This window comes from Psammomys obesus, unplaced genomic scaffold (assembly GCF_907164565.1).
Source record: "Psammomys obesus unplaced genomic scaffold, mPsaObe1.curated_primary_1811, whole genome shotgun sequence".
NCBI classification, from domain to species: domain Eukaryota; kingdom Metazoa; phylum Chordata; class Mammalia; order Rodentia; family Muridae; genus Psammomys; species Psammomys obesus.
Genome location: NW_026596057.1, coordinates 16794872 through 16819005, shown reverse-complemented (window position 1 = coordinate 16819005; position 24134 = coordinate 16794872). Strand labels below are relative to the sequence as shown.

Here is a 24134-nt window from a genome sequence, read left to right as displayed (position 1 = left end):
GTCCATGGCTCACATTATCACTAGAGAATACGGAGATGTCCTTGGTCAGGTCAGAGCCACTGGATGTCCAAGCCTTGGACCACTTGGATGTCCAAGAACTATACATAACTGGCCCCACCCCTCACCAGCTGCAGCCCTTGGGAGAGCTCTGAATTGGCTCACTTCAAAATCAGTATCATCTACAAATGGTTGAGGTGCATGAAAGGGCCAGTCCTGCTGTTCCAAGGCTGCAGAATCTCCATGACACAGGGCAACAACAGGATAACCAGGAGGAGCCCCAAAGAGGATTGATGGTGTCACAGAAGCCAGATCTCAAACAGACCAATGACTCACTGCAATGAACATTTGGAAGTGAAGATGTGTGGACAGAGGAATATACTGTGGGACACACTGTGACAAACTAAAGCTTCTACAATGAGATGTTTTCTAAGCTTTGTTTTGTTGTTGTTTGTCTGTGTTTTATTTGGGCAGGGGGTTTGTAATGGCAAAGCGCAGGTATGATGGGAGGGAAGATGAGCAGGATTGGGGTATATGATGTGAAACTCACAACACATCAACAAAAAGTTAAATAAATAAGCTAAGGCACATCCTCTACTACAATTCAGCTACAGTGATTAACACATGTGAAAATAAGAAAATTAAAATTACAAGCACCAAAACAGAAATGGTTTATGTTTAAAGCAGAAATCAAGAGTAAACAAGTGAAATATATCTAGGCCAATGAAGGGGAGAATTTTTTAATTTTAATTTGAAATAAATATGGCATGTTCAGAGACAATAGGCAAATCATTTTAATCTTTTTTGTTCCTGACAACATTGACAGAAGTAGATGTTATTTTATAAGGGCCAACAATGCCAGATTAAGGAGTACAATTAAGGGAAAGCCATTTATAATTTTTTTCAAGAACATTAAAAAAAATGAATTTAGTCTGAAGGAGAACCAGAATTTGTTACACTGAGCTATTTCTTCATATCTCTGTTTCATTTTACCACCAACGAGTAATGAGCAGTATTTAAAGCCCAGTCAATATTTCTTGTGACCTGGAAGAACTGCAGGCAAGGTACCAGGCTAGAAAAGGATATTTCCACAGTATGAGTAAAACTGACAGAACCAGTACTAGAGTGGTATAATATACTCAAGGGTAAAGAAACTAGCAGAAATCAAAGATGACTGTACAGAGTTTAAACCTGGCTGGGTGGGGTGGGAAACAGACTCACAAGGAGCACCTCCAGTGAGGAAAATGAGAAAGCTTAAGGAACTGTATAGGAAGAAGGGAAGTATATAAAGCATATTTATTTACTTACTTATTAAAGCAAGATATCATGTATCCCAAGCTGGCTTCAAATTATACTGTGGCAGAGTTTACTTTTCAGTGTTGAGTTTGATACGACAATATGACTGTTAGCTTCAACTGTCAACCTGACACAACCTATAGTTACCTGAGAAGACAGTTGACCTGTGAGTGACCTCTTCAGTAAGTTAAATGATATGGGAAAAGGCAGCCCACTGTTGAAAGTACCATTCCCTGGGTAGGGAGGAGGTCCTGAACTCTTAAAAGACTGGAGAATATGAGCTGAGCATAAAGCATTCACTTCTCTTCAATCTTGTCTGGATATAATGTGACTGTTTCAAGTTCCTGCTGCCTTGACTTTCCCACAAATGAAAGGACTGTAGTGTGAAATTGTGAGCAAAAATAAAACCCTTTCCCTGTAAGTAGCTTTTAAAGTGACAGAGTGAACAGAAGACTGACAACAGTAAGACTTCTCAAATGACAAATGCCTAGAAGGCAGAAGGACAAAATGGTTAGTCAGTGCTACATGCTAGCTTTCAGATTATGCACACCTAAAACATACAGTACTTATTACCTACCAAAGCCACTCTAAGTGTGTTAACTATCTTTCTTACTTTATGCAACAGTCATATTATTTCTAGTTCACAGATAAGAAGTCAGAGAAATGAGGCACAGAAAGTGTAAGTGAATTGCCCAGGGCAACCGAATGACAGGGCTATGACATAGACTGAAGCAGTTCCACCCCAGAGGTTACGCTGTTCTGTTTGTTTTGAGACACACTGTGTAGCCTGGAATTTGGTATGTAGAACAGAGACCCACCTGCTTTTGCCTCCTAAAAGCTGAGATTAAAGGTGTGTACCAACACTTCCAGCTGAAATTATACTCTTTAAAGCAGAATATTCAACTCCATTTATTTTATCTTTGTGCCCATTTCATTAAGAGGTTCATGAGTCTCTGAAAGGAAAGAGTGACATCCTAAACCAATCATCTATCCAGGACTAGCACAATGACATACTATATGCTTGGTAAGTTTTAAAGAATGATGATTCCATGACAGAAGCTTGTTAAGTAGAAAGGGTATCTAAAAAAAAGACAGAAAGACAGACAGATGGGGGGGGGGGGGAAAGAAGGAAAAAAAAAAGAAAGAAAAGAAAAAAAAAGCTGTCAGGTGGTGGTGGCACACACCTTTAATCCCAGCACTTGGGAGGCAGAGGCAGGTGGTCTACAAAGAGAGTTCCTGGACAGCCAAGGCTATTACACAGAAAAACACCGTCTAAAAGAAAAGAATGAAGGAATGAAATGCTGAAAAAGAATGAGGTATGTCATTGTTCTTGCCACTGGTGAGTGAAATAAGCCAGAACAACAAAACAGGACAGAGTAATCACAATCAGTTGCCGAAAGCAACAGAGCTTAAGAACTTCTCCTATGGTTGTGTGTATACAACACAGTTAGTACTAATTACATGGTAACTGAGTACTTGTATGCTTGAGCCAGGAGTAGTGGCACACAACTTTAATCCCAGCAATCGGAAGGCAGAAGCAGGTGGATCTCTGTGAGTTAGAGGCTAGCCTGATCTAGATAGTTCCAGGTCAGCTAGGGATACCCAGTGAGACCCTGTATCAAAACAACCAACCAACCAACCAAACAAAAAGACCCTCAACATGAGACTTGAAAGCATGGTCTCTTTTTTAGGCTCCAGAGTCCTGAAATATACACTGGCTCAGATGAACTAGTGGAATAGGGTAGACGATATAAGAAAGGGATACACAATCAGAGAAAGGCAAAGGTGTGAGTGTAAAGAAGGAAAATAGTGATTTGGCCCATTATGAGGTCTTTGGCACTTTTGAAGATGTCAGTACCAATAAAGAACATCATCATCAACAACAAATGGATCACAATAAAAGGACAAACAGACAGCAGGTTAAACTTGAAATGCTTAACCATAAGGCAAAAGCATGAATGACAGAATTCAGAAGGAAAATTAGAATGAAAATGGGCTTTTAAAGGAAAATCAAGATTATTTTACAGAAAACACTAGTGAAGAAAATGACACAACAAATGAAAAAGGTCAAGGAAGAATAGTAGATACAGTCAAGAGCAAAAGGAAGAGATGGGGCTTGCAGAAGAATCCTAGCTAATTGCTTTTCCTTTTTTGAGACCCACACCAGCTAGCAAATGCTCAAATCGCTATTTTCACATCTCTTCTTCTTATATCTGTGAGAAACTTGTGCCTGGTCAGAACATTTAATATCATGCATTTCCTCAGAGTAGATACATGAGCATGTTCTGCTTGGCTGCAACGTGAAGTGCTCGACACCCCCCTTTAAAATTCCCACTCATCTTTCAATTTTCACGTGAAATCTCATCTCTACCAAGATGCCCTTTCACCCATCTCTCTACCTGTTGGAATAAACATCATCCCTATATTCACATATTACCTTTGCTTCTATATAAGAGCACGTTGCAACTTTACTGGCTACTCGTGTATCTCCAGTAACTTTAAACTTGCCACTGAAAGCTCTGTGATTGTGCTCTACATGTAATACTCAGTAACTGCCAGTAGAAAAAAACCCTCAAACTTCCAAAACCAAGCCAGTATGTACACGTCTACAAGTAAAACCATGGCAGCTAGCTTAGCACTACCTAAGGGAAAATTGATGAGAAAACTTAATAATCCATGGATTAGAGGTAAAGGGACCCACTGCTATGTCTACTGTTTGAAACCAGAACATTTCCACAAAGGCACCAGCATTAAAGGATTGGTCCCTCTCCTGGCACTTCTGAGATATTCCGGAACACGCAGGAGGTGGGCATTTCATAGGAGGCTGGAGGTCACTGAGCACATGTGTGCCCTCAAAGGAGATGGGTAAGAGTCTCTTGTTCTGCTTCCCAGCCACCAAAACATAAATACACATACACCTGTTATGTCACCACAGACAAAACTCAACAAGAACGGACTATGGGCTGAAACCTCCAGAAACTCAACTAAAACAAACCTGTTTTTCTCACTGCAGTGCAGTGGCGCATGCCTGTAATCCCAGCACTTGGGGAGGCAGAGGCAGGCGGATACAGCTGATAGACAGACAGACAGATAGAAAGATGGGTAGACAGACATAGATAGATAAGAATCTGTCAAACAAACAAAAAACCTGTTTTCTCAGTAAGCTGATTATGCAGGTATTTGTTATAATGACGTAAAACTGACTGACAATACTATGCATACATACTTTTTAAAATTAGTGTTCTCAACTGGTTTAGAATTTACACTAGGGAACAGCTCATTGTATGGTGTATGTATGTATGGTGACATTTTTGGTTATTCTTTTTTTTTTTTAATTGGGCAGAATGAATGATATTCACATCTAATGGGTACAGGCTAGGGAGGCTAGCCTGCTAATGGCCCCAGGTGCACAAGATAAACCATGCCCTGGACCCATGAGGAATATAGCCCATTATGTCAATCAAGTGCCAAACTTTGCAAAAACACTTCAAAATGAAGCAATCAAGAAAAAAAAAAAAAAGACAACCAGTCATTTGTTGCTTAGTGTATCTGAGACTTCTAAAATTTTCTTTAAGTTCCCTCTTCTTCCTACAGACGAAGAACCTGGCAGCAAACAACTTTCCTAAGGAGTTTCGGTTGCATGTTAACCAGTAAGAAGTTGGTTACAAGTTCTTACCATATGACATGTTTGCCAAATTACCATCTCTTAGTTTCCTGTCGATGATGATTAGCTTTTAGTGACAATCTCCCAGGCCCTTTGCTAAATTATGCTACAGCAACTAAATCTTCACGGTAAACTTCATTGACAATATATGATGCTCACCCACCGGCAACCTGCATACATATGAACAACCTACTTTCTTCAAGACATCTGTCTGCTCATCTCTGAACGACTAGCCCATCTAAACTTTCAGGCACGAACTCACACAACAAATAAAAACCCAAAAGTCTAGTTAAAGTTAAGACTCAACAACTTAATACAGTATAAAACAAAATAGCCTTTTATAGTTTGAACTGTTCTCCACCCCAACAAGTACCTCATGAGAAACTGGCTGTACTAGTGGGTCCAGATCTTACTACAACCTAACCATTAAAAACATCAACAAAAAGCTCAGTGACTGTCCTCCAAGATGACAGCAGATATGAGAAAGCAAAAAATGAAACACAGCTAAGACAGGAAGTATACATTTTTAATCCAACTGAAATCACAAAGAAGGCAGAAATTACCAACCAAGATAATTCAGCCAGTCAGTATCCAAGCAGCCAGTGTGCTATTAACATTATAACAAAACTTCTAAGCCTCAAGTAATTTTTTTAATTGCCATATTTGGTAAGCCAGCCATGTTTGACTGATTTTCTGGAATTGAGGCTACTTCACACCCTAGAGAGGCTAAAAGTGGTGGAAAGAAGGGGGAACAACACAACTCTGTGAACCACAAGGATTAATACCCACGTACAGCTTACAAGTCTTTCTGAGGCTTCCTATCAGACTTGGCATTACCAGACTGTTCTACAAAGTACAGCCCATTCCACTTAGTTATCGCTTCCTACCAATGCTCTATCCTCCTGGCTTCTCTCTCTAGTCTAAGATTATGCTTGCTACTTTACCCAGCCCCAGCCAAGATTTACCATCAAGCGTTTTACCTTACAGTAATATGGAACTATTTTCCTTCCAATTCAAATAACAACCATTTTTTCTGTTGCCTCAAAGATAAGTCTGCGGCTGCTGTTTCATTTCTGGCTCTAAAGTTTCTAACATGGAATATGACACTAGAATGTCCTTTCAACAGAGGTATCAAAGGGAAAGTCTTAACAAAGCGGACATTTATAGAACATTTTTTGTAAAGGAGTCTAACACCAGGAAATCAATGTCAAGCTGATTTCACTGAAAACACTCAAAGCATAGAAGAAAATTTAAGACAGAAAAAAGAATAACGAAGAAAGCAAAGTTGGAAGGTATACAAAACAGTACCTCTCACAACGGCAACAGATGTGATTTGGTAACATCTCTTACACCTTTTATAACAGGATTTGGCCTGTTTGACTGGTAATGTTATGGCTAAGATTACTCCACTTTCTCATATTGCAGAAAAAGTAACTCTGATGTTTTCTGTGTCTCATACTTTAACGTGTTCTTCCTTCACCCACATTCTTCTGTGACCTGGTTACTTTTTTGTCAACTTGACACACACTGGAGTCACCTGGGAAGAGAACCCTCAAATTGGAAAGTGTCTCCATCAAATTGTCTACAGGCAAGTCAGTAGGGCATTTCCGTGATCAACCGTTGTCAGAGAAGCCAGAATTTGAGGGTTGGTGCCACTCTTGAACAGGTGATCCCCATGGTAAAAGAAAACAGACTGAGTAAGCTATGAAGGAACAAGACAGGAAACAGTAGCCCCCTATCATTTCTGAACCAGTTATTGCCTTGACTTTCCTGAATGATGGTGGACTACAAAGTGTAAGATGAAATAACGCCCTTTCTCTCCAAGCTGCTTTTTGGTCCTGGTCTTTATCACAGCAACAGAAACTCAAAACAGTGCCTTTGGTATGTTAATTTCCAGCTCTTAAGAATTCATTCTTTTAAAGTATAGTATTATGCCATACTTATAATCTTATCTATGACCTATCCTCACCTTTCCGCACCATAGAAAAACTACATTCTGTCCACTTTTTTACTCAATGTAAGTGTCAAAGTCTTTTTAAAAGAGCTTTCATTTTGTCAAGTCAAGAGAAAACACCTGACTTCTACTTAGATTTGGGTAATATATTACCAATATTTCTTGCCTAGAACATACATATTCAAGGAAATTTCTTAATTTATATAAATTAAGTCTTTGAAACATCTATTTGGACAGGAGTTGTGCCAGCCTAGTACTAGGAGAGAAAAGGGGTTTTTTTCTTCTAGCAAAGGAAACCTGCAGTCTTGTTCACAGTATCATCTCATCCCTCCACAGGTTTTCTTTTCATCTGTGGTGTTTCTTTAACTTGAGATGAATTCAGTTCCCTTTACCTAGTTCCCTCTTTCTTGTTCTTACTAAGACTTCTTACTTCATAGTACTATTTCTCACTCTTTGAAGCTGCCACCTTGTTCCCTACATTTCCACTTCCCCAGCATTTCAATACTAGATACCCTACTCACTAAAACAATTAAAATTCAGATAAGAGAAAAGCTGCAGCAGCCACACAGCCTAAAAACTGTCCAGTCATGGTCTTCTCCCACTGACAAAGGTAAGTAACAAAACTTGTCCTAAAGTCAAGGACAAACTGCCTCCTCTAACCTCTACAAAAACAGACATTCTGGGGGCTGGAGAAATGGCTTAGGAGTTAGGACCAGAGATCCCAGATTAGATTCCCAGCACACACATGGTCATTCACAACCATCACAACTCCAGTTACAAAGAACCTGACACCCTCTTCTGGCCCCCATGGTCACTGCACATCAATGCAGACATATTTTAATGTAGGCAAAAATACCCATACATATAAAATAAGTCTACTAAATTGAAAACAAACTTCTATTTTCAAAGAAACTCAACATGTTTCCTTGAAGATACCCTCCAGTCTCCCCTCAGCAGTCTTTAAATGAAATTGAAAGGAAAACTGAAGTTAACACAAACTTTTTTGCCTTTTCAATTGAGCTGGAGATGTAGTGGTCATTTAAACTCTGCTCATTCCATTTTTCTCTTCAGAGCTAAATTCATATCAACCTGTCACTGATAATTCTTCCCTCCAAGCTGAAGATACATTAGCACAAAAGCTTCTCAAAGAAGCTATCTTTGCACTGAAAAGTATCAACACTTTCCTAACGTTTGCATCACACCTTCTTCCTACTGCCAAGACCTTATTTCAAACCCTAACGGTCTACTATTTTATGACAGTTATCTTCTCAAAGCATAGCTATGAACATATGCCTCTTAACAAGTCATCTCAGATTTCTGTCTTTGACATGGGCTTATGAAGCCCAGGGTGGCCTTGACCTTGCTAAATAGTGGATGACCTTGAACTTTTGATCTTCATGTTTTCACTTCCAGAATGGCTGGCCATATTACACCCAATTTTATGTAATGCAGGTTAGGTGAGCATTCTTCAAATGAAGCTACATCCCAAAAACCTTCACCACAAACTTTTTAATGTCTACACAGTCTATCTATAAAGATCATAAAATTTAAGACCCTTTGAGCATCAGGTTACAGAATAGGTTTTCTGTAACTACTGTGTTTATATAAAATACAGTCTTGTTTTATTTTCCCTCCTAGCACTTCAAAGTAACTCATCATGTACTTATCTGTTCACATTTACTGACTTTCTATGAAAATAGACTCGCCTATGTTCTCCCTTCTGTTCACCAGTGGAGCCTCAGGTCCTAGAATATAGAAAGGCCCCAATTCACAGTTGGGCCAAAAAAAAATGCACATCAGAAAGCTGACCTGAAGCCAAAAGACAAGCATTTGAATTTCTTTTTACACACCAACCATATGATCCTTAACTTTTTTGGACTTCTTTTCCTAAGCTGTAAAAAGGAAGAAGGTAAACTCTATCTATGCTTTCCAACTGTATCACCCCACATTCTTGTCTATCTGAACACCACTCTCTCTCCTCCATTTCCTTATTATCTACATCCTACCATTTAGTATCTTTTTCCTAATCCTCAGCTGTCAGAATATTGTCTGGCCTTAGAGTTTAAGTGCTCTTTTCTTTTAAAGCCTAACAAACTAGTAAGTTCTGTAAGAGGGTGGAGTTCTTACTTTCTGTTCTTAGCAGTTAGTACAATGCCTTCCATACAGGTGATCAACCAAACAACTGATGAATCACACGTGTATAAATGAACAAAGAAAGCCTTTCCTGACTTCCTTCAGTTGCTCAGGTCATCTCCTGCAACTGGACTCATCAACATGGTACCTTTTGTGGTGATAATTATATTAGTCTGCGCTGTTAATTTACTCACCTACTGGCTATTAAGCTGCAAATTCCTTAAGATTAAGAACTGCCTGGTAGTTTCTATTTCTGTGTACAGTGCCTACATTCATCTGTTGTAAAGTTTACTTAATATAGTAAATCATAAGGGCAACAGAGAAAAGAAGATGTTACCTTAAAACATCAGGCATATACGCTGTGCTAAACTCTGGAATTCATGCATCAAAGGTTCAGAGATTCCACTATCTTCTCTACAGTATAATGAATAACTACTGAAAGACAGAACAGCCACCTCGTGCACCACAGAACGACATACCTTCTCTTGCAATGTAAGTATATGTGGGTCTGCTCTCACACACTGACTCTTTCACTTCACTAATTCTCCCTTATTTTATTTTTTTCGAGAAAGGGTTTCTCTGTAGTAGCCCTTGGAACTTGATTTGTAAGACGAGGCTGGCCTGAACTCAGAGATCCACCTGCCTCGGCCTCACAAGCGCTGGGATTAAAGCCTGGCTCTATAGTAACTCATTTATAGCTCTTCAGTAATCTATCTATTCAATTCCCCTTTCCACAACGTATGAAGTCACTTTATTTAAAAGCATCTTCCCATAAGACCTGTCCTTTTTTTTAGTTGTTCCTGAAAGACAAAAAAAAAAAAAAAAAAAAGAAAGAAAGAAAGAAAAAAAGCCCAGTTTTTAAGTTTCTAAAGTCTTTGCAATTCCCCGATTAATCCCAGGCTCTAACAATCTTATTTTCCTTTGTCATCAAGGTTTTATTTTACCCTCTAGCTTCCTCCAACCCCTTACTCGGAATCCATGAAGCCATTCTGACTGCACAACAGCTGCTGCCTTTCCATTCAAAATGTTCTCGACATCAGAGTCAAGGCATGTGTCTTCTTTAAATTTGCATCAATTCCTGCTTCCTTCCCATACCCCCGACAGACACACAAGCACCAGTACCCATGCGTCACTCCATCTCCATCCTACAAGTTCCTCACATCGCACCTAATGAATGCACACGACTCAGAGAATGGTATCTTCCAACTATAGTTTCTTGTGAGAACATAACCTTGGTCATAGCACCTCCCTTCTCCCTCATTTCCCCATCCATTCCTCCCTTTTCGGGCTCCCCTATCCACCTCAACTAACCACAGAAGGCATTATTTCTCGTACTCTCAAGCCGCGATAAAAGAAACAAGCTCTCGTTTCCTGCAGTCTCCCCTTCTTCCAATTTGCCCTCCAGTCTGCGCCCTCCCAACCCCCCAGGTGTGCTGACTTCCATCCTCTACTCTCAGCAAGCATCGCTCCAGTCAGGGCGCTCCACGTTTCCCCAGCTGTGGGGACCAGACCCCTTCACACCCATCTTCATTCCAGGTCTCTACCTGCTCCTGGGCTGCCTCTCCCTACCCCAGCCCGTAGGCTGAGAGCACAGGCGCGCGCGCACACACGTTCGCTCTCACGCTTCTCCAACCTCCCTCCGCTCACCGCGGGCTCCACGGGAGCCGAGCTCCGCCGGCGGGGGCCAGGCAGCCATGTGTGTGCCCGCCCCCTCCCGCAGCTGCCCGCGGAGCCCGCGTCCCCCGGCCCGGGGGCAGGAGGACGCTGCAACTCCCCCACCACCTCGGAGTCCGCTGTTCCCGGCCCCCCAAACCTCCTCGCTCCCCACAGCGCCTCGGCCGGGCTTCGACGCTCACCGGAGATACTGCGCGCTCTGCACGCTCATCCTCCGCCGCCGCGTCTCCCCGCGAAGCCTCCGTGGGTCTCTCAGGCTCCTCGGAGCGGCCCCGCGACCCCGCGGGTGCTGGCGGCCGCCGCCATCTTCCTCTCCGACTCCTCCTCGCTCGGCGCGGGGTGGGCGGGGGGAGAGTGAGTGAGGCGAGGGGGAGGGCGTGGGGAAAGCTGCTCTAGCTGCGGCTCTGGCCTGTGGGACACAGGGACGCTCCGGCTCGGGAGGAGGGAAGAAGGGGGGGAGAAGGGAAGGGGGCGGGGGAAGAGGAGGGAAAACCAGAGGAAGGAAGTCGGGTTGCTCTCGCGAGACTTTAGCAGTGCCGGTTCCTCCGGGTGATTTCCGCTTCTCTATACTGCTCCCTTTTGGGGACATCAAGTTGTGTGGCGCCTGCGCACCGGACGAGAGAGTCGGTGGTAGCGCTTGGCGGCTCCCTAATGATCCGCTCCTCTCCCGTGCGAGGGGGCAACCCCAAGTTTCACCGCGAGCATCGGGCCCAAATCAGCCGGGGGGGGGGGGGGGGGGTTACACTCAAAGACTTCCGCCCTTCCACCCTCCCACTTCTCGCTTCCTTTTTCCACTCCTCCACTTTTCCCCACCGGAAACGCCACCTCTTCCTCCTACAGTTCCGCCCGCCAATTCCTCTACTCTTGTCTTTCCTCGCGCGCCGGAGAGTGATGCAAAGGCCTTCCTCTCAGTTGCCCATCCCCAAGAACTCCTGAAGCGTGTTGGGGGGGGGGGGGAGTGGGAGGACGGTGACATAAGGCGGAGCCCGGGGAGAAATAGAAAGAAAACCAATCAGATTGGGCAGGCCGCTGCCATGGAAACTGGAGGCTGTGGTTGTATTGTCATAGTAACTGGTGTATGTAGACAGGGTGACCCTCCCCTAGAGAAACGGGTTCCCGGGAAACCGCCTAGGATTCCCCGCTTGGATTCCCTGCCTTGTAAACTCTGGGCTTGCAGATTGTGATCCCGGCAGTGAAGTCCATTTCCTCTTCCAGCAAAAATTGCGGGGAGAGCCCAACGCATTCACCGTGGGCATTTCCACCCTTCTGAAGGTGGAAACCACCTCTACGGTTTCATCTCAGAGGCGGTTGGGGAAAGGGCTGGGCCCCAGAAGAAAACGCAGGCTATGAAGGCTGCCGGGTGGTGGGTTGGAGCGAAAAAGCGAGGGCGGTACTGCACCGCCAGGCTGCGAGGAAGGGGTTTCCCCACAACTGCTTGAGTCTGGGAGGCGGGATCCCGCCAGGACGGGGTCCCTCAAGGAGGAGATGCGATGCGGCTACTGGCAATCGAGAACGTTCGACTTGTCCTGTTGGGTCGACCCTTCCCCTAATTCCTACTTCGTATCACCTGCAAGCCCTCCGGGAGGAAGATGAGAGCTGGAATCCAGCCTAGGCTAGCACGCAGTTCTTAGGCATTTAGAATTGAGAGCGATCCGAAAGGCTGACGACTGCCATCCTTACCAGGGGTACCCACATTGGAATGACACTCCGTCATCGAAGGCTGATCTCCAAGGTCCCCCTCCCCTCAAAAACTCTGCAGTGTTTTAGAACTTGCCGCTGTTTTGTTTTTTTTGTTTTTAGAGAAGAAAACCTTGTATAAAAGTACATAGATTTATCAGCATAAGGGAGTCTACGAAAAAAATTTACCATTTTGAGAACAAATATTTTAGTGTATATGTATTTTGTGTCAGGTTTAGAGTTAAAACAGAAAAATGTCTCCTAATGATGTGGAATCTATCAGAACAAGTCATTCTGGAGGGAAGGGAAGTTATTAACATTTTTACAGATTTTATTTTCAATTCATATCGAAAAGTTATGTAAGCAGCTATCCCAAAATGTTTTAGAATATGTAAGGTCATAAACTCCAAGAACACAGTCCTCACTATATAGTGAAAAAAATCAGCATTTCAGTGGGATCTTGGTTTTGATTTGGGTACCTGATTTCTGTTTTTCCATGCTGCCTCAACAAACGCTTTCCAGATCTTTCTTTGAATCCAACGCCTATTAAAAACCTAGAAGAGTGTTTAGCTGGAACGTGTTTGAGTTCTCAGGAAACGAAAGTACAGCCCACTTGGAAATAAGCCTCAAGGACAGCTTGTCATTAACGAAATAGAAAGTGAACTATGGCCCCTCATGCTGCAAGCGAGCACAGGGTATGAAGCGCTATGACGCGCTCGCGGCAGTACAATGGCCTCAATCTTCCGCCAGCGCCAACGCACCGCCCACTCACGGGAAAGAGAGCCACCTAGTGAGAAACAGTTCACATCTCCGGTGTGTGGAATTCGACTTCAACTCGGAGAGCCAAAGAATGAAAGTTTCTACCATGTATACTCAAATATTCTACTTTAGTTTTTAAGTTAGCATACAGAGTGATGGGCTCCATTATGTATAAATGTTATATTTTTGTTCACCCTCCCCACTGATGTCCTCTACACTACTTTCCTCCGTTTCTTGCTCATGCCCTCCACACTTAGTCCTCCCTCTGCTGTTATTGTCTTAAGAATTTCATTATCAGCCCCCCTTCCCTCCCTTGAAACCTTTTCTCCCTTTTTACGGTGCTCTTTGAACTCTCATAACACTTACACACAATTTAAATCTAGATGCTGTGAATGAGAGAAACTGTATTTTATCTTTTTTAGTCTGGCTTTTTTTTTTTCTTTAATTCATTATATGTACCACATTTTCTCATTTTGTTGCTGGACATATAAGCTGGTTCCTTCGCTGTAGGGAAACGTGCAGCAATGAGCATGGATGTGCCAGTATCTCTGCAGTATGATGACTTACAGTCCTTAAGGTCTATCTATCCTCGCGGCAGAGCTAAGTCAGATGGTAGTTTCTTGAGAGACTTCTCTGGCTTCCACAGAGGCTGGACCAGCTTACATTAACACCTACAATGTATAAGAATGTCTTTGTTGGCTGCATCCTCACCAGCATTTTCTTTTTCTACTTGTTTGTTTGTTTATTGAGACTGTGTGTCTCACTGCTTTCTGGGTGCTGGAATTACATGCACCACCACCACCCTGCTGTTGTGAGCTGTGATGTGGGTGCTGGGAGTTGAACCCAGGTCCTTTGGAAGACCAGCCTTGATCTCTGAGTCATTTCTTCAGCCTTGTGACTGGCTTTCTTAATACCAGCCATTCTGAATGGTGAAATAGACTCTCAGGGCAATTTTAATTTGCATTTCCCTGGTCCCTGTAGATTTTGCACACTCCAATATTTTTATTTTGAGAACTGTCTATTTAGCCCATTTACTAATGATTTGTATTTTGGTGTTTACAAAGACAACTACAAATACTGTACAAATACAGTTCTTTGTGTTTTCTACATCAGCTGTTCTCAACCCGTGGGTCACAACCCCTTTGGAAGTCATGAAACCCTTTCACAGGTGCTGCATGTCAGATATCCTACATAGCATATATTCGTTATGATTCATAACACTAGCAAGTTTACAGTTAAGAAGAAGCAAAAAAAAAATAATTTTATGGTTAGGGGTCACCACAACATGAGGAACTGTATTAAATAGGGTCACAGCACTAAGGAGGTTGAGAACCACTGTTCTAGATATTGATCCCATTTGATGTGTAGTTAGCAAAGGTTTTTTTTTTGTTTTGTTTTGTTTTTCCTATATGCAAGGTGTTTCTTCACTCAAGTGGTTGTTTTCTTTGCTGCAGAGAAGCTTTTTTAAATGTCACGTAACCTCATTTTTCAACCCTTGGGATTATACCCTGTGTTACCAGAGTTCTTTTCAGAAATCTCTTTTCCATGCCTACATCTTAAGGTGTTTTCCTGCTTTCCTCTAGTTGTTTGAAAGTTCCAGGTCTTATAAATCATTGGTCCAGTTTAAGGATGTTTTTGCGCACAGTAGAGAATTATGTATATAGTTTCATTCAATAGATGGTATCAGGCAGCTTTTTCCCTGAGGTATACTTTTGATAGTTTTGTTGCTGTGTAGGTTTGCTTGTGGGTCCCCTATTCTATTCCATTGGTTTGCATGTCTGTTTTGCTTTTTTTTCTGCCAGTATAGTATAATTTTTGTCACTATGGCTCTTTAGTATAATTTGAGGATCAAGTACTATAATACCTCCAGCATCACTCTTTCTGCTTAGGACTGATTTTAATATTTTAGGCTCTTTGTACATCCATATGTATTTTATGATTTGCTGTAATTGTTTGGTGAAGAGAGTCATTGGAATTTGATTGAGATTACACTGAATATGTAGATTGCTTTTAGTATTATGTTCATTTTTACACCTTTAATTCTGTCATCTGCAAGCAGGGGAGATCTTTCTTCAGTGTCTCAAAGTTTTCACTGTGGAGCCTTGCATTTCCTTGTTTGAGTTTATTCCAAGGTATTTTTTAAGCTATTGTGAATGGAATATTTTCCTGACTTTTTTTTAATAAAGTTCATTATTGCTATATTTAAAAGGCTAGTGATGTTTTGTATAGATTTTGTATCCTAAAACTGTACCGAAAGTGCATAGGGGGCCTAAGAGTTTTGTGGTAGAATCTTTAGGGTCTTTCAAGTAGAGTATCATGCCATCTGCAATTAGAGATAATTTGTTTTTTATCTTTTCTGTTTACATGTAACTCCTTTTATCTTTCTCTTGTCTTGTTTCTCTGTCTATATTTTCTAGAACTATGCTAAATATTCTGTTTCTTTCCTGAATACTGTGCAAATACAGTTCTGTATATATGTTTTCTAGATCAGCTGTTCTCAGTGTGTGGGTCACAATCCCTTCAGAAGTCATGTGACCCTTTTACAGGGGTCACATGTCAGATATCCTACATTATTAGATATTTATTTTGATTCATGGTTAGATACTTTCAAGATTTTTACCAAAAGGTAATTTCATACTAAATAAAATAATCATAACAATTTTTTATGTTCAGGCATACACATCTTCAGTAAATAATAAACATATCACATATTTCTAATACTAACTCTATGAAAATGTTCATATCTATTCATTTTGGAAACAGCTTAGGGTTAGGGTTAATGAGATAAGAAAGATGAATCCTTTTTATTACCGTTGGCTGATCTAGCCACTCAACATTTACTGAGCATTATTATATTGCAGGAACTGTCCAGGTTACTATGGATACCACAGTGAAAGAGAGATGATACTTGTCTTAGAATAACTCACCTTCTGGTAGAGATGTTACAGTACAAGAAGTGATGAGAATGCAAAATGATGGATTTGGTAATTGAAATAAGGACAAAACAGAAACACAGATGAGGTCAGAAATAAACTTTGTATTTATATCAGCTTTCCTAAGACTTTTATAAGAGGGCCCGGAGAGATGGCTCAGTGGTTAATAGTACTGTCTGCTCTTCTAGAGGTCCTGATTTCAATTTCCAGCAACCACATGGTGGCTTACAATCATCTGTACTGGGATCTGATACCCTCTTCTGGCATGCAGGTGTACATACAGATAGAGCACTCATATACATAAAATAAATAAATCTTTAAAAAAAGACTTTTACAAGCTTCTTCAATAACATTTGCAATATGCCTATTAAGTAGATAGAATAATGGTAATATTTATGTCTTACATAGTTTAAAACAATGATTCTATTTTTAATATTATTTTTTAAAGTCGATAGGATTGGAGGGAGGATCATTACAAGTCTGAACCATCCTGGTTGTCTTAGTTTTCCACTGCTGGGATGAAACATCATGACCAAAAGCAAGTTTGGCTTATCTTTCCACATCATAGCCTGTCACTGAAGGAAGTCAGGACAAGCACTCAAGCAGGGCTGGCACCTGGAGGCAGGAGCTCATCAGAGGTCATGAAGGGGTCCTGCTTACTAGGTTGCTCCCTATGCCTTGCTCAGCCTACTATTTTTTCTAGAACCCCAGGACCACCTGCCCAGAGATGGCAGCACTCGCAGTGGCTGGGCCCTCCCGCATCTGTCACTAAGAAAATGCCCTATAGCCAGACCGCCTGGAAGCATTTTCTCAATTGAGTTTCCCTCCTTTCAGATAACTCTAGCTTGTGTCAGGTTGACCCAAAACCAGCCAGCACACTGTATACATGAGTTCTAGGAAAGTCAGGACTACATGAGGGAGAACCTGTCTAAAATTATGCAAATCAACAACAGCAACAGAAACAAAATTGGTAGATTCAGAAAAAAAAAAAAAAAGAAAGAAAGAAACACTACTTGGAATTTGTACATATTCTTCTCTCTTCTTGCTGATCTAATAAATAACTTTAATCATCATTCTCAAAGAATCAAAAATCAGTAGAATTATAGACTATGAACATTTCTGCGGAAGTTTTACTCAGCCACTAATAGGTATAAATTACATCCAAACTAAGTGAAAAGTTTCGGAGCAGCTGCCTCATTTCATTCACCTGACCTGCTATTACAGTTGTTCAGTCCGTCTTGGCTAAGCGATCTCTTGGAAGATTCATAAGCTGACCGACCTGAATGGGCCTCCCGGTTTTGCCTCTCAGTATCCGAATTCCATTTTGCTGAAAACTTACCTACTATAGACCTCCTGTAAGCTTTAATGATGATACATGCGATTTTCTGACTGTCTGATATATAATGCTGGCCCTTTGTAAATGTCCACTTTCTTTCTGTTGTTTTGCTCTTTTATATCAAGATACAATGAGGAACTTAGAGACACTGCAATATAAAATTGTTTATAAAGTAATTTAAAAATAGTTCCCTAGTTGTTGCCTGTGATACTCATAGAGTTGAGTGCACTCTCAAATCTACTGTTCCGCAGTGCTAGAATATAGAATTTTGTTACCCATATTTCTGAGTACCGAAAAGAACATGCCACCAAAGCAGTGAGTCCCTTTTTAGATATTTGAAACCCTTGATTACTACCAAACAGCTGAACATAACCATTTGCCCAAGTACGTGGAGAAGTGAGTTCTCCACCAAACACTAAAAACTTCTTAAGAAGCTATTCTTTATTTTTATATTTTTTTTCAATATCACATTTCTACTGATTCTCTGGGAATTTCATATCGTGCATGCTGATCACACACACTTGCCAGTCCTTCCATGTCTGCCTCGCCCACCCTTGTAACCTCCCCCCACCAAAACCAAAGTAAAAATAAGAATTAAAAAAAAAAATAGAAAACTAAAAATGAGTCCAGTCTGCGTTATATAGATTCTCCCTGGAGCATGGTCAGACTCTCAGTGGCCTGAGCTTGAACTGAATCCAAGAAGCTACTCTTAACATTCCTGTTTCATAGGAATAAAACCAGAGCTTCCATAACCCGACAATTAATACATAGCAAGCCTCCTCCCTGTTTATAATAATAGACGTCTCACCCATTGCATGAAACTTTAACAAGTACTAATTTATTCTAACATTTAGCCTACATATTCTGAATGCTTCCAAATCATATACGCACAAATTGGACATTAATATATATGTTTCTGTTTTGATGAGATGAATTTATCAATTGTACATCCACCTATCTGGTACGCATGAGCTGGTTGGTGTTGCTGAGGGCCACACCTCAAGCCGTAAAGCTAATTCAGTCAATGGAGTGATTCATGCTCTGCAAATAATGAGTCAGCTACATGTTGACATGTAAGCTCAGGCCCTCTTAAATCAGGGGTCAGCAGCCTTCCCTGAGGAACTTACCAAGTATGCATATACTCATTTATTCATAAGTCATTTAGCCTGAAAAAAATAGTTGTGAAGCTTGATAATCCAAAGTCTGAGTTAAAAACCTTTGAGTTTGGGGCCTGGGAAAATGGTTCAGTGGATAAAGCCCTTGCTGAACAAGCATAAAGACTGGAGTTTGGATCCCTGGAACTGATGATGATGATTGATGATGATGATGATGATGATGACTTTTAGAAGCTGAGCAGGCATCAAAACATCCATCATCAAACTCTGTCCTTCATACATGTGCACACACAAATGTACACTCAAGCACCCACACACATTCTCCTAGTGTTGGCTAGAGAAAAATTTTAATCTCCAAAGATTTTCCATAACTACCAATAAGCAAACACCTCTGAGAAATTATAATACCAGAACATCTGCTAATTTAAAGTATAGAGACAAAGGCGGTCATGGTGGCACATGCCTTTAACTCCAGCACTTGGAGGAAGGCAGTGGCAGGCAGAGCTCTGTAAGTTTAAGTGGCCAGCCTGGTCTACATAGTGGAGTTCCAGGACAGCCAGGGCTATACACAGAGACCCTAAAAAAATGTAGAAGCATTATGAAGAAGACCAAAAGTAATAATGAGATGTTGGAGTTTATGCTTTCAAATTTTATTTCTCATTTGAAAGAGAAAAATATATAATTAAAACTTTCAGAAGGTAGCAATTTTCATGGCTGTAGTGTCATGTGCTAAAGTATACTTGGAAGTGTTATTGTGAAATGGATGTACACAGAAAATGGTGAGAACATAATAAAATATGAATAGCAGTTATTTCTGCCACAGACTATCTCTTTGTAACTTTTACTCCACATATCTTCTGATGTCTCTCACTAGCCCCAATAGCTGATTTCATCTTAGTTTACTTTTTTCCTTGTTTTGTTGAGACATGGTCTTAAAACTCACACTCCGCCTTGAATGAAAAGTGAGGACGTAACTGCTCCTAGGTATGGTTGAGGAGAAGGTTTACTGTAGATATGAAGGAGAGCATAGCCAGAGGCATCTGGGATGGTCTAGACTGAACCAGGCCATGAGAGGAAGAGGAGAACAAAAGAGAAAAGAGGGGGCAAGCTGACCAAGAGAGATCCAGGAATAGAGCCAGCCAGGAACCAATGGGGCTCATAACCAAAATGGCTGAGTTATATAGGAATCAGAAGCTGGGGGAAGGGAAAGGGAAGCCCACCCTCAGGGCTTAGGGTAGGGAGTGGGGTGAGAAGCAGGGAGGAGCCTCAGATACTGAATGAAACTTGTCCAGGGTTTCCTTGAGACCTGACACTCCTGTCTCAGCTTTCTTCAGACTAGGTTATAGCTATACACCACCACACTTAGCTTCAGTTTTACTTTGCTGTAGCTGCTGTTTTAGGAATTTCCTTCTTGTTTTGTGAAGCTAGAGCTCCAATCCAGAACCGCATACATTCTAGACAATATTCTATCACTGATCAATAGCCCAACCCAGCTTATTTCTCTAAATGCCTGAACTATCTGCTGTGTTACAGAAGCCTGGAAGAGTGGAAACTGGGAAGAAGTCAGACTAAAACTAATACTGATGACTGAAGGATCTTATTCCAGACAGTCCCTATGCTTTTAACGCCCATCTCACGCTGATACTTACAGGCTGATCCTGTTCTAATATACAACTGACCAACAGTCTTCGATGATTTTCAACTCACTTCCTAGAATCATTGAAAGCTGAGAAGAATGACGACCCAAGAAAGAGAAGAGGCAGGTAATACCCTGAGTAAGACTTACTTGATGGTTATTGTCTTTATTTAACCTTTTTGCCTTCTCTTAATTTTTGTAATTCTCTTCTCCCTTAAGTTTAAGGCATGCCTACGGCCTCTCCTAACAGCATGGACTTCCTCGTTTCCCTGGAATGTAACTAGTTAGGAACCTTAGTGTTTGTTGTCGATTTTGCATGATTCAGAAAGAAAATAAGAGCAAGGGCATGGTGACACAAACATTTAATCCTAGTTACTCAGGAGGCCTCTGAATTCAGGGTCTACAAAGCTTTGTGTGTGTGTGTGTGTGTGTGTGTGTGTGTGTGTGTGTGTGTGTTTATATGGACACCCATGCTCTACCACTTACCAGATTTATTTCCTCCAGACAGGGTCTGTCTGAACCTGAAAATATCGAGCCCCAAAGATCTGCCTGTCCCCTCCACAGTGCTGAGGTTACAGGTACTCGCTCTGCCTTTTACACAGGTGCTGGTGATTCAGACTCAGGCCCTCGTGTTTGCACAGCCCGTGCTTTTACCCACAGAGTAGTCTCTCCAGACCCTCCCCCCAGGCCCCGTCATTTAGAATCTACTTTAAAAACCTGGGTCCACTAACTTCCAGAGAAGCAGAAGGACTTCGATCTCTAGAGCGCACATCCAGATTCAGCGGTCTCTAGCTCCAAGTAGGGCATTTAGCTGTAATCTGTGGTAACAATGCTTCTAGGAATCACCCGGTTCAAGAAGCCTGACATACCCTTGAGCAACAGCATTAATAAGGGAGCCTAGAAGAATGACAAGTTGTTCTTCCAAGAACAATTGGGAAAGGAAAAGAGCCCTCACTCCGGAATCTCCCTTAAATGTCTTGTCAGCAGAGTTAAGAATCCTGAACAATTTACAAAGTTTGCTCTGAAGGCTGTGTACAGAGACAATGCTCTCTTTATTTAGGTATATTTCACGATGCTATTCTTTTTATTTACTTACTTTCAGACAGGGTCTCCTGGCAGGAGCGGTGGTGCATGCCTTTAATCTCAGCACCGGGGAAGCAGAGGCAGGTAGATCTCTGTGAGTTTGAGGCCAGCCTGGTCTACAAAATCACAGAGTCCAGGACAGTCAGGGCTGTTACACAGAGAAACCCTGTCTCCAAAAAACAACAACAACAAAAAGAAATGTGTGTATGTGTGTGTGTGTGTGTGTGTGCTCGTGCGCAAAGGTCAAAGGACAACTTCCAAGTATCTGTTCTAGTCTTTCACCAGGTGGGTCCCAAAGATCAAACTCAGGTTGTTAGACTTGGTGGTGAGGACCTTTACCCTCTGAGCCATCTTGGTGGCCCAACCTTGAACTTTTTAAATCTCCAGCCTCCACTTCCCAAGTGCTGGAATCCCAGGCTTGCACCACCATGCCTAGTTTTATTTGGAGTGATTTCTAGGAAGGTGCTAAACCGATGGTGAAGGATTTTTAAGAACTACAAGCATGTCTTTGAAGTATGGCCTTACTCCCTTCCCAGATGTGGGCCTGCAATGTTCAGGACATTTCACAAGATTATATTATTATTTCATTTGCAGTAAAAAGTTATCTTAACTCCCTTGGGTAGTCCTTATGACCTAGGTTTCACCTGGTCAGGTAATTTTGCCCAAGGCTCCTCCAGAACCACCCTTAGGAATCCTCTGAGGTGTAACTTCAGTAGTCACCAAAACCAAAAAATGTCTACTATAAAGACACTTCAATATGACTCTCTTGAGGAGCCTATGTCCACTGTGTCACATTCTTTCCCTCAGGGCCTCTCTTTTTATTAATCCCTGTGATTAAATCTTCATTAACGTTTCTTTTAATAAACACCAACTCTACTTCATATGACTCATCTTAGAAATTGGTGGGGTTTTTTGTTTTTGTTTTTGTTTTCTTCAAAAAGTCAACAGCCTGGCTTCACCTTAACAGGGATTTCTCCATAGACCTCCTCAGGCTGCTATAGGTGTCTGTGTGAAGCTGTGACCCCTGCCCCCTCTCCCCTGCTGCTGACATTACCATTTAAAAGAACAATATTCTCCCTAACAAAATAGCCCAGGCTGGCCTCAAATTCATAGCAATCTTGCATCTTCCTTGGGAGGACTGGGTGTGTGGCGCTCAGTCTGTAACTCTTAAAGTCATAACGAATGAAAGATCTTAATTGGCTTTCACTCATGGTTCTAGAATCAGGCAGCCGCTGGGCCAGAACAGCTTTTAAGAACTCGGAGCTGCAATGAACGGGTGTTTGTGGATAGCAAATGGAAGTGAGGTGCAGAGGCAGGTGGCTTGGTTACAGGCCAGCTTTTTCCTTGGTTGAGCTTTCAGCAGTGGGTCACTGCATTCGGCTTCTGTGATTGGCTGAGACTCCTGCTACTCGTTACAAATGTATTTACCTAAGCTTAACTTTGGGTTCGCTTATAGGATGAGGTTGACATTTATTAAGTAAGGGATCCTGTATGCAGTCACTCTCAGGCCAAATCTAGGTAAATGTAACAGTACTTAGTAAATTTGTGGTTACACACCTTCGTTAAATGAAATAAAATAACCAATAACTTGCTGGTTGGGAAGGAAGAAGGAGAGGGAATCAAGAAAAGTCTCAGGTTTCTGCTTGGGAAACTGGATGAAAGTAGAGAGCTAAAGGGAAGGAAGATTTGGAAGGATGCAGGATGTGGAGACCATGCATTCATTTTGGACATGTTGACTTCATTTAAAACTCTGTGTGTGTGCGTGTGTGCCTGTGTGTTGTTCATCTGGAGCTGTGCGCAGGTCAGAGGATAACTTTGTGAAGTCCGTTCTCTCCTTTAGCCTTTATGTCAGTCCTGGGATGGATCAGGTGTCAGGCTCATACAGTAAGAGCTTTTACCCACTGACCAATCTGTCTCGTTCACACTCCAGCTGCATTTTTTTTCTGGATTGAAAGAGCTTATGAATCTGGAGGTCTTCAGCATGTAAGATGGTAACTGAAGAGTATTTGAATGACTTTCCTTACTGAGGGAGAAGAGGGGCTTTGTCTTATTAAAAGGCAGAGGAAACAACCAACATAAACTAAAATAGAGATAGGAGAGACTAACTGACAGTAATGAGGCCTCTGGAGAAGGTGAGGAGGGAAGAGGTGCCAGAATGCAAATGCAGAAAGCCGGTCTCTGGTGGGATAACAATGAGGTAAAGACACAGTTTGATTCTGGTGGAATTCTATTGAGCCTGCGTCCTTTGGGAGTGATTTTACATTATAAGATTACAAAACTAGGGTGGGGTGTGGTGGCACACTCCTTTAATCCCAGTACTTAGGGGGCAGAGGCAGATAGATCTTCATGAGTTTGAAGCTAGCCTGGTCTAGAGGGTGAGCAAGGACATCCAGGACATCCGAGGCTACACAGAGACACCTCATCTCAAAAAATAAAACAACAAAAATGCTTTGGGACTGAAGATATGGCTCAGGGGTTAATAACACTTGTTCTTTCAGAGGTCCTGAGTTAAATTCCCAGAACCACATGATGGCTCACAACCATCTGTAATGGGATTTGATTCCCTCTTCTGGTGTGCATGAAGACAGAGCACATATATATATATATATATACATATATATATATATATATATATATATATATACACATACATACATATATACATATATATCTATATAATTGTTTTAAAAAGATCACAAAACTTTGTAGACTACAAAAATTTAGGACCAAGAATGATACTTCAAATTACTTTCTAACATTAGAATTCGTCTGTGTGCGCGCGCACACACACAGACACACACACACACACACACACACACGCACACACTAATTTCTCTGGTTGGTATATAAAGAAAGCTACAGTGGGAGGGGAAGCTT

At 41.7% G+C, this 24134-nt stretch overlaps 1 protein-coding gene across 5 annotated transcripts in view; it reads right to left on the bottom strand.

Annotated features, from left to right (window-relative positions):
• Smg7 (SMG7 nonsense mediated mRNA decay factor) overlaps positions 1-11084 on the bottom strand; it is a 67541-nt gene extending 56457 nt beyond the window's left edge. For 2 of the 5 annotated variants that reach the window (XM_055624442.1, XM_055624443.1), the window contains exon 1: positions 10901-11084. Coding sequence is in view for 1 of the 5 variants with exons in the window: in XM_055624443.1 (XP_055480418.1) it covers positions 10901-10929 (29 nt within the window). In the remaining 4 variants the exon portion in view is untranslated. The remainder of the gene's footprint in view (positions 1-10900) is intronic. The other 3 variants (XM_055624445.1, XM_055624444.1, XM_055624446.1) reach the window with 2 other exon arrangements.
• Between the last annotated feature and the right edge of the window lie 13050 nt (positions 11085-24134).